The sequence below is a fragment of the Phoca vitulina genome, unplaced genomic scaffold, assembly GCF_004348235.1.
Source record: "Phoca vitulina isolate PV1807 unplaced genomic scaffold, GSC_HSeal_1.0 scaffold626, whole genome shotgun sequence".
NCBI lineage: Eukaryota > Metazoa > Chordata > Mammalia > Carnivora > Phocidae > Phoca > Phoca vitulina.
Genome location: NW_022590313.1, coordinates 1 through 10149, shown reverse-complemented (window position 1 = coordinate 10149; position 10149 = coordinate 1). Strand labels below are relative to the sequence as shown.

General features: G+C 61.6%; 1 protein-coding gene across 1 annotated transcript; it reads left to right on the top strand.

Annotated features, from left to right (window-relative positions):
- Window positions 1–1966: 1966 nt before the first annotated feature.
- On the top strand, window positions 1967–5017 carry LOC116629332. Its single transcript, XM_032399633.1, has 2 exons — window positions 1967–2178; window positions 3638–5017. Exon 2 carries the CDS (start codon window positions 3705–3707, stop codon window positions 4932–4934), a length of 1230 nt encoding a protein of 409 aa, XP_032255524.1. The 5' UTR covers window positions 1967–2178; window positions 3638–3704; the 3' UTR covers window positions 4935–5017.
- The last annotated feature ends 5132 nt before the right edge of the window (window positions 5018–10149 follow it).

Genomic DNA, 10149 nt, shown 5'->3' with positions numbered 1-10149 from the left:
GTGAGGCGGGGTGGGGGGATGTAAAAATCCTCCAGTAGGGAAATGAAGTCTGGGTCTGGGACCACCCCACCCTCCCAGACCTGGGTAAGTGTGGCTGCAGAAAGTGGGGGGAGGAGGGGGTGTCCCCAAGTGCTACAGGACCCAGGAGTGCGGGTGGGTGTGCAGCCAGGGAGGGCTCTGGCCAGCAGACCTCCTGCCCAGGCTGCCCCGAGCTGTCAGGGGGCCTGGGAGTTATGCCCCCGCCACCCCTCTCTCGGCCCAGGTCACAGGAGCAAAGAGCAGTGGTGTCTCCTGCCTCCCAGGGACAGCGCTGACCGGGCTTTCCCTTGGAGCCGCTTCTTGCTCCCTCCCTCCCTCCCTCCGTCCCTCCCTTCCTTCCTTCCTTCCTGCAAGTGGAAACCACCCCTGAGCCCCATTAGCTTCTGCTGAACAGAAGAGGGAACTGAAGCCGGGAGGCCAGAGGCTTCTGCCCCTCTCCTCATTGGGTGGCACTCCAGGCCACCCTTGCTTCGGAAGAGTGGGTGTTGGTGAGGGGTGGGTGTCCATCTGATTGGGGGAAGGAGGGCAGGATGTGCAGGGAGGGGTGAACCCCTCGAAGAACTAGTTGTTGTGAAAATCTTCTTCATACCAGGCGCCAGGGTGGCTCAGTTGGTTAATTGTCTGATTTGTCTCAGGTCATGGTCTCAGGGTCCTGGGAAAGAGCCCCCAGCCCCTGAGCCACCCCCTCCAGCCCTGGAGCCCCTGAGCCCTGAGCCCCTGAACACACGAGCCCTGAGCCCCTTGAGCCCCCAGCCCTGCAGGCCGGCTCCACCCTCAGCCCACCCAGGAGTCTGCTTCTCCCTCTCCCTCTGCCCCTCTCCCCGCTTGTGTACTTGTTCTCTCTCTCTCTCTCAAATAAATAAAGTCTTAAAAAAAGAAAGAAAGAAAATCTTTATCCTCCAAAAAGTGACAATGCTGGAAGTGTGCGTCCCTCGAAGTCCCATTATTTCAGGCACGAGTCCATCAGCTAGGCATATGGCTTTTTTTCTATGGGATTCTGTCCTCAAAGAGCAGACCCCTCTCTCCATGCCTCTTGGAGGACATCACTGGGTTGTGTTCCAAACCAGTGGTGACAAGTCGGGGGCCACCGTGGTCCATATAGTGTGTGCCAGCTTCCCCAGCTTCACCAGCGTCAAGCTGCTTCATCAGTTCTGGGTTTTGCTGGTTTCCCAGGAACAACACAGTATCTTGTGAGTTTGAGTGTCTTCCTCAGGTATGAGTTTGAATAGCGATTTCCTTAAGTGATCGCTTGTAGGGTGATGGCTCAGATTGGAGACACACCTTCGGCTCAGGTGGGAGGAGGTCTTGGAGGAGGGGACAGGGCCCCGAGGGACACAGACGGCCCCTCCCTTGGGTTATGAGTAGAACTGGGGAAAGGGCCAGTGATGGGGTATTGGGTGGGTTTCAGGAAACCGCCAGGAGGGGTGCAGCTCCCAGGCTGTTGTGTCCCCTTGGCCTGAGAGGGCAGGAGCGGGGGAGGTGACCCGAGCCCCACGTGGGTGTTTGGGGAGGCCACCCAGCAGCTGGGATCTTCTCTTGGAGGGTGCAGCCAGCCCCAAGGACACAGAGGATGCACTCCCACCCCTGCGCCTGGCCAGACCTGCTCAGCGAACCTGACCAGGAGCCACCGAGTCACACCCAGTCATCCCCGTCACTTCTTCCAGCGGGAGGGCCTGGTCCAGCAGCCAGCAAGCCCAGTGGCTCCAGCAAAGTCCCCATCACACAGATTTCCAGAGCCCCAGATCTCCAGACCCGAGGGCTCCAGCCAGAATCTTTTCTCAGAGGGGGCAGTGCTGTGCCTCTTCTCCCTGTCCCGCCATCCCCATTCTGCAGGAGGGGCCTCCCTCAACTCGCTTCCTTCTTTCGGTTTCCCACTATTTGTGCTTTAGCAGAGAGGCCTCTAGAAAGTGTTGGGCGCAGACTTCCTCTGTCTGGGGACAGCGCGGGGGAGGGTCCCAGCTGCCTCCCAGGCCTCCCCTGAGGACCCGCGTGAGGAGCAGCAGTGAGGAGCGAGCGGGGATTGCTGGCCGAGAGCCTGCACTCTTCAGGCCGTCGGGGCCCAGGACAGTGTCTGAGCCCCAGCGCTTAACCGTGGTGGAGCAAGTGCAGGTGCCCCCTGGACACGTCCTTACCCACGCGGTGAGAGAAAGGGGGTGGCCAGCCCTCCCGGAGCGGGAACCCTGTGAGAGCAGGCTTTCCAGGGTGTCCCCCAGAGCCTTGCTCCCCTGGTGTTCGTGCCACCTGGAAGGGGGTGGTCTGGGGGATGAGTCCCCTCCTTGTCACCCCCATGTGGGTGCCTTCCTCCCAGTCAGGAGGTAGAGCAGGTGGGGTAGGGGTCCCTGGGGAAGCAGGGAGTGGGCAGATGGGCTCCTTCCTCCTTCATCTCCCAGAGCTGCTCGCTTGTCCTCCTCTTGACTCTCCTGCTCCTGCTCACCCAAGAGGGGAGGGGTCTCAGCCGGGGACTGCCTGGCAGAGTGGCATCGTGGCCCACGGTATGCCCGTGAGGCTGGCCGTCACACCAGGGCTCCAGGGGGCAGGGTGTCTGGGCAGGGTCACCTCAGCTAGCTGTGGGCACACGAGAAAATCAAGAAAATCTCCACCGTGAGTGCTGGGGAGACGGTGCTCGGGCAGACAGACCTCTGGTGGCCGGAGCTGCAGCTCAGTGCTCTGTTCACTGAGTCTGAGCAGCAGGATCTCGATGTGAGGGTCTTGAGCGGCACAGAGACAGTCCCAGTGCTTTCTGGGACCTGTGACTGCCTCCCTGGAGCAAGTATTATCGAGGACCCATCTTCGTCCCCTCGGGCTCCGGACACAGCACCGTAGTCTGGGGCCTTAAGCAACAGTCATTTCTCAGTCTGGAGACTGGCGTTCTGGAGTCAGGGCGTCAGCACGGTCGGCTTCTGGTGCGGCCACCTCCTGGCTTGCCTGCTCGCTGCATCCTCACCGGTGGACGGCTGAGGCCGCCCTCCGGGCCCTCTTTATAGGGCACTCACCCCATCCGTGGGGCTCCACCCTCATGCCCCAATCACCTCCCAATACCATCACCTGGGGGTTAGGGCTTCAACATGCGAATTTGGGGGACACAAACATCCAGTGTATAGCAACCCCTCCTTCCCAGGAACCACATGAACCACAACTGAAGAGAAAGAAAGGACGGGAAGGTGTGGCCACCGTGTGCACCAAGCCTTTCAAAGCCAATGTCTTGTGGACATCAAGGAAGCCCCCCCACCCCAGATGAGAACAGCCAGGCTGATTCCTCAGAGCGCACTGAATTGGGGGTCCCATGACACGTGTGTGTGGCAGAGACCCAGGGACAGGCAGGGGAGTGGGAGACGTCGTAGTAGGAAGGGGGCTCAGGTGCCCCGACGGAGGCTGGGAGCAGACAGCTAGAAGAGGGGGGTCCTTGAGGTTGGAACGGGGAACATGCTGGCTTTCTCCAGTGGTCCTGAGTTGGAAGAGGGAGCGGTGAGTGGGAAAGCTGGTGCACACAGGACCCTCACGTCTGGTCACTGACCACCTCCTGGCAGGTTTGGGCCAGTGGTTCTGGGGGCTGGTGGTCCCATAGTCCGCCCAGTCAGTCTGTCTCCATCTCTTGCAGCCCGAGGGCAGTTTTCTTCTCTGGAGACCAGAGGCAGCTTCCAGGGCTGGATTCCCAGGCGGCGCCCATGGATCCTGGCCCTGCGGAGGAAGGTGTGGCCCTGGCCATCTCCCCACTGAAGCCCGGCGAGAAGTTCCACCTGTTTGTGAGTTACAGCAGCATGGACGCCATGTGGACGCGCGGGCTCATCAGCCGCCTGGAAGCGGACCTCCCGGGGCTGAGAATCTGCCTGCACGAGCGGGACTTCACCCCGGGCAGGAACGTCCTGGAGAACATGGCCGAGTGCATCCAGCAGAGCCAGAAGGTGCTGCTGGTGCTGAGCCAGGACTTTGTGCAGAGTCGCTGGTGCCTCCTGGAGGCCGACCTGTCCCTGTTCGGCTACTGCCTGGAGAGGAAGCTGGTCATCCCGGTCCTGCTGCGGCCCTGCCGGATCCCACTGCACCTCAGCCACCTGACCTACCTGGAGGCCACAGACAGCCGCTTCTACCTCAAGGTGCAGCATGTCCTGTGCCAGCCCAACCACAGTCTGGGGCGCGCCCTGCCCGCCCGGCACGTGGCCTCCTCCCTCTACAGCGGGAAGACCCTCCTGACCCTGAACTGCATCAACAGGGACAGCCTGCCCTCGTGGAAGGTGGGGTCCTTCAGCACCCTGGCCGTCCCCGATCCCTTGAAGGAGGTGTTGGAGGACCCCACGGTGTACAAGCATGCCGTGAGCATCCTGAACGGGGTGCGGTCCCCCAGGTCCTGCCTCCGGTACCTGGGCTGCAGGGTCCCCCTGGGCCTCTTCCTGATTGTCCTCTCCTTGGCAACGCTCACCCTCACCCTGGTTCTGGGGCACCAGCAAAACCCGCCGGCAAAGCGCTTCCTCCTAATCTCCGCCACCGTCTTTTTCTGCCCGCTCCTCATCGTCTTGGGGGTGAACAGCCTGTGCTGGTTCAGGAGATTTTCTCAGAAGAAGATGCGGGAGCTGGAGCTCAGAGTGGGCGAGGCCAACGTCCTGCTGGCGCCCCACTCCCTGCTGATGGGCTGTGACACCATGAACAAGCTGCACTTCGTGTACGTGCTGCTGGGGGACTGCAGGCGGGTCTTCCTGCAGGCCCCGCAGGGCGAGACCCTGTTCCGGGAGGCCCTCCTGCGCTTCTCGTCCAGCTACACCTGCTGCGTGGCCCACGCACACTTCCCCGCCTGCGAGGACACCCAGGGGGCTCCAGGCCACCTGGAGCTGGGCCTGTGCTTCTGCCAGTTCGTCTCTCTGCAGCTGAAGAAACACGAGGGTCTTGGGGTTAACCCCGTGTGATGACAGGAGGGGCCCCCAGGGCCGTGGCTGGCCCTGCAGACATGGCCTCTCTGAGGCCCGGGTGGTGCACACGGGACCCTCACGTCTGGTCAGGACCTTCACCCTCGCCGAGGGCCCCACAGCCTGCTCTGAAGGCAGAGGTGACCTCATCAGCCCAGGTGGCCTGACCGTTTGGGGAGGGGCTTTTTGTTGAGACTATGTAAGGGGAGGCTGGGGAAAGCAGCAGGTCCCCTTAGGATCTGGCCTGCTCTTCAGGAGGAGACGGTCACTGCCGCTGTCTGGGTGGCCAGTTCGTGTCCAGGGGACCAGGGCAGACCATGCTGGCTCCCCGTGGCCCCCTCCCTGAGCAGCTCTTCCAGGCACCTGCCCCTCATCCTGGGACACGGAGCGTGGGGATGCTGGGGTGCGCGGGGGCACCAGGCCGAGCGGAAGGACCCTGGGCCGTTCACCCTCCGCCGTCAGGGCGCCAGCACACAGCTGTCGACTCTGAGAGCCTGTGAGGGGCCAGCCGCAGCCATCGTGGCGGAACGAGAAGGCTGCGTGTGTCCTCCGCGTGGACGCCCCGTCGGACCCGGGTCTCCGCTCCCTCCTGGCCTCAGCCTCAGCCTGTCCCCAGCCTCCCTTTCTGGGCGGAGGGTGTGTCTGTGCCTGGGGGGCTGTCGCCTGCTGGAGCCCTGTTCTGCACCCTGGTCTGCTCACCTGGAGGCTGGCTTCCTGGGCTCAGACGTCACTCCGCACCCTGGTGTTTCTGCGCTTCTGCAGACGCTCTTCCCCGTGGGAGCAGGAGCTATCCGCAGACAAGAACATGAAATGCTTGAGCTGGTTCTGTCTGTGGGGGCGGAACAGGGGGCACCACGAGGCCGAGCTGCACGGCCCCCTCCGCTCTGAGCCCTGCCCGGGGGGTGGGGGTGAAACCCTCAAACCCCACACCCATGCCCACGTGAGGGTCAGTCAGGCTCCACAGAGACCCCCTCGGCTCCAGCTAGGGCAGGACTTTGGAAACGAGGGGTGGCCCCCGGGGCGCTACCTTGAGCCTCAGCTCATGTGTGTGTAAATGAGCAGTTGGCAGGTGATCTCCCGACAGATTTGAAGTTAGTGCTGGGCACATGTCCCCAGAACACCTGGGGTGCCCTTGGGCTCATGGCCAGGTGCCACACTGGTGAGTATTTGGCTCAGCTACTCTGGTTTGCTGACTTGCAAGCTCGGGCCCAGACCACAGCCACAGAGCAGCAAGCCCCTCATCTGACCCCCGAGCAGCCCTTACCCTGTGCCCACCTCCCAGGACCTTCTCCTTACGTGCCCCTTAGATAAGACCCCCCACCCCACACCATGGGTCTTACCAAAAGCCTGCTCTTGTGGTTTGAACTGACCAGTCTGGTCCTAGCTCAGGAGCCCCGGAGCACCCCACCCAGAGACCCCAGTATCAGCGGGAGCTTCTGATCCTGCCTTGTCTGCACTCCGCCTTGAGCACACTACCTTGACGTGGCCTCTCCAGGCATGCGCACACCTCCTCCAGGACCCGCGAGCAACCAACTTCTCTATTTCAACTTCTCTTGTGGAAGCACAGCAGTTCCTGTGGTCTGTTGCTGAACCAAAGCTCCCCACCCAGCAGCCTGGACACTTAACACGTGTTAATGGAACACAGAGGCTGGACTGCTCCCCTCTCTCCTGGGGCCAGGACTGCACCAGGAGGGTCACCCTCAACAGGAGACTGGCCAGAGCAGGTGTGTGAGGGGCAGAAAAGGGAGGGGCTCTGGACAAAGGGGGAATGTGAGCAAAGGCACAAGGTAGGACCCCGGGTCACAGGAAGACCTGCCAAATAGGGAATGGTCCCGTGAACCCCAGGGCTCGCTGGGTGGCTTTGGGTGCCGGAACTTTCTTGGGGGCAGTGCTTGGCACCAGGATCCACCCCAAGGGGTCCCAGCACCTGGTCTCTGAGATGTCCAAAGCAGGGGGCGTGGTCTGGGCCCCAGGCTGAGCAAGAGCCTCCCAGGAGCAGTGGGGACCCTCCAGCCCCCACAGTTGTGGCATGGGATGAGGACCCAACAGGCCCATCCATACCCACTGTGGGCCAGGGCCAAGCTCCCAGAGGGCACACACGGTCCTCACGGACACCGAGGGCCCACTCCAGGCCATATCAGTGGCTGCTCTGTCTGGGGATGGTGCTGGGGGCCTGCAGGCCAAAGCCCAGCTGTGTGCAGGGGCCCCCACATGTGCACACAGCCCCCCACTCCTCAGGCAGTATTCCCACCCTACAGTGCTGTGCCGTGTGGCCCAGAGACAGCAGACGGATGAAAGAGAGATGACAAAGTCCTGTCACTTCAAAAGGCCGTGATTTTTAAGGTCATGAAATAACACAGTTGTGCACACAATAAAAAGAAAACGTCTAAATGAACCACTTTATAGGACCGTTGATCTTTTACTCTGGCTGTGGGACATCCAAGTGGCTTTCAGATTGTGCCAGCTCAGAAGGCCAAGGAGGCTGGGCCTGTGGGGCCCTGGGCCTCCAGCCTGGAGTCCTCCTCCAGCTCCCCATGCGGTATCCAGTCAGCGCCCCAGTTCTTGTGCAGATCCCCCTGCTGGGGCCGGAGTGTCAGGCTTGGGGGGATGCTAGGCCTAGAGGAGTGGTACCCCCAGCGCCCTCAGCAGAGCAGGGTCTGGGGCTGGCTGCACTCTGCCCCCCACCCCCAGCCAACACCTACCCCCAGGGCTGCATGACCCAGACCCGTGGCTCCAGAGGGCAGGGAACCCAGCCTCCCCCCCCAGCAGCCTGGACACGGGGCTGCCCCAAGCCACCCTGGCTGCCCTGACCCCTGTCCTGACCCACACCAGCGGTCAGGGATCAGATGTCTGAGGGGCCCTGTCCCCAGGCTGCCGGCGTTCCCACCCCCAGGCATACCTGCTGCACCCAGGAGCAGTGGCCTCCACGTGAAGGGGGAGAGGCCACCGCCTGCCTGACTTCCGTTGTCCTCCCGGGCCAGCCCCTCAGCTAGCCCTGCAGAGCACCCAAATGCACCCCCTGGGAGCTGTATCTCCTGAAGATGTCTGTCCTGGGCTGGTTCTCAGTGGGGTGACCTCAGGCAGGCTGGGGCCTGAGAACCCCACGGAGGGGCTGGGGCTCTAACACTGCAGTCCTGGGAGCACCTCGCCAGGCTGCTGGTCACTAGGTACCCCAGCCGCTGTCCGGGGCCAGCACTCAGTCTTGGTGCACCACCCACTGGTGTCCGCCCCGTGGGGCCTCTGCGGCAGCCCAGGGGCTGTCCATGAGATAGGGGATGAAGGCCTCCAAACTCCATTGCAGTTTGGGCCTGGCTCCTGTAGGGGTGACTGGGGCTTTCAGTGGACAGGCCCCAGGGCCCTATGAGACCCTTCAAGTCCTTCCGGGACTCCCCAGATTCCCTAGTGTGCCCCCTCCCCCACTGACCCTCCACCTGGCTGGCCTCTGCCCTCTGGGTTCTGGAGACCAGTTCTGGGGGGCGTCTATTCAAAACATGCATCAGGTCTGGGGCGCCTGGGGGGCTCAGTCTGTTAAGCGTCTGCTTTCGGCTCAGGTCATGATCCCGGGGTCCAGGGATGGAGTCCCACGTCAGGCTCCCTGCTCAACAGGAAGTCTGCGTCTCCCTCTGCCCCCACCCCGCTCATGCTCTCTCTTTCTCAAATAAATAAATAAAATCTTAAAAAAACAATGCATCAGGTCAACTCTGGCCAGTTCAAGGAGCCCTATTCAACACCCCAAGATAGCTGCCACCTTCTGCTTGCCCTCACCCACTGCCCCACCCTGGGGAAGGGTCTCCATCCAAGAGAACACGCATGTGGATCTGTGTGTGGGGACATCTGGGGAGGGGGGAGAGTGAGAGTACATGTGCATGCGTGTTTGCATGTATGTGTGAGTGTGCACGTGTCCGCCTTGCCTGTGTGTGTGAGTGTGCATTGTGTGAGTGTGTACCTTGCCTGCCTGCGTGAGTGTGCATGTGTGTGCATGAGCATGTGTGTGTCTGCACACGTGTGAGAGCGTGCACATGTGCGTGCACCTTGCCTCTGTGCACAGGAGTGAATGTGCATGTGAGTGTGCACATGTGTGAGTGTGCACGTGTGCACCTTGCCTCTGTGCGTGTGAGTGTGCACGCATGGGAGTGTGCACCTTGCCTCTGTGCACGCGTGTGAGTGTGCATGTGTGTGAGCGTGCACCTTGCCTCTGTGCACACGTATGAGTGTGCATGTGTGGCACATGCATGCAAAGGGGACCCTGGAAGGGTCACCACATCATAGGACTCCTAGGAAGGAAGAGCCCGTGTTCTGGTTCCTCTGTTCCACGGTCTTCCTCAAGCTGCAGCCCCTCAGGGTCACACCTGGGGCCCACTGCAGGGTCTCACTAGGGAGTCATACCTAAGGTCACACTGTGGGTCACATGTTGGGGTCACATGGTGAGGCCACACCCTGGTGACCCACTGTTGGTCCCACATTAGGGTCCCACTGCAAGGCCACCCAGGAGCCTGCAGTTCTAAGAGGTTCCAGGGTGCTGCGGCCGACTGCAGTGTGGTCACCCCCGTGAGCTGGGACTCCCTCCTCACTACCCCCTGCACAGGCTCACCTTTCTGCTCTCGGCAGCTGGCAGGGGCCTGGCTGGGGGAGGTGCTCTGTGCTCCCGGCACTATGAGTGGACACGCTGGTGTGTCTCCGTTTCTGGGACGGTAGCATTGGTGAAGGTAATGACCAATTGAGTAGAGGCCTCCTACCGCTGGATCCCGCCCCTGAATCCCCAGGCCTGGCCCTCAGTGTTTGCCTGATGGGGAAAGGCACCTAACCTTGCAAGGACCCTGAGGATGGTGTTTAAGGGCTGCACTTGAGAGCTGCCCTGAAGAGATGGGAGGATGTGATAGGAAGTGGGGGAGAGTCACAGAGGCGGGTGGGGGGTGGTGGTGCATAACAGCGTACCTCGATGGGGCTGGTGGGTGTCTGTGGGCTTGTGCGTGTACATCCTACCCAAAAGGGTGCAGTGCTCTGTGTCTGCCTGGTAGTTCCACAGTGGAAACCTCACCCAACCAAACAAAACTCATGTCCTACTTAAATTATCCCCTCATGTGTCGATCACACTGAGATGGGCAGCCTAAGGAAGCAGATCTGCCCTGCCCCTGAACTCAGGGTTAACTCACAAAGGACCCACACGGTGCACGCGGCGTGCCCAGTAGAAGGATGGCCGGCCCCAAAGACCATG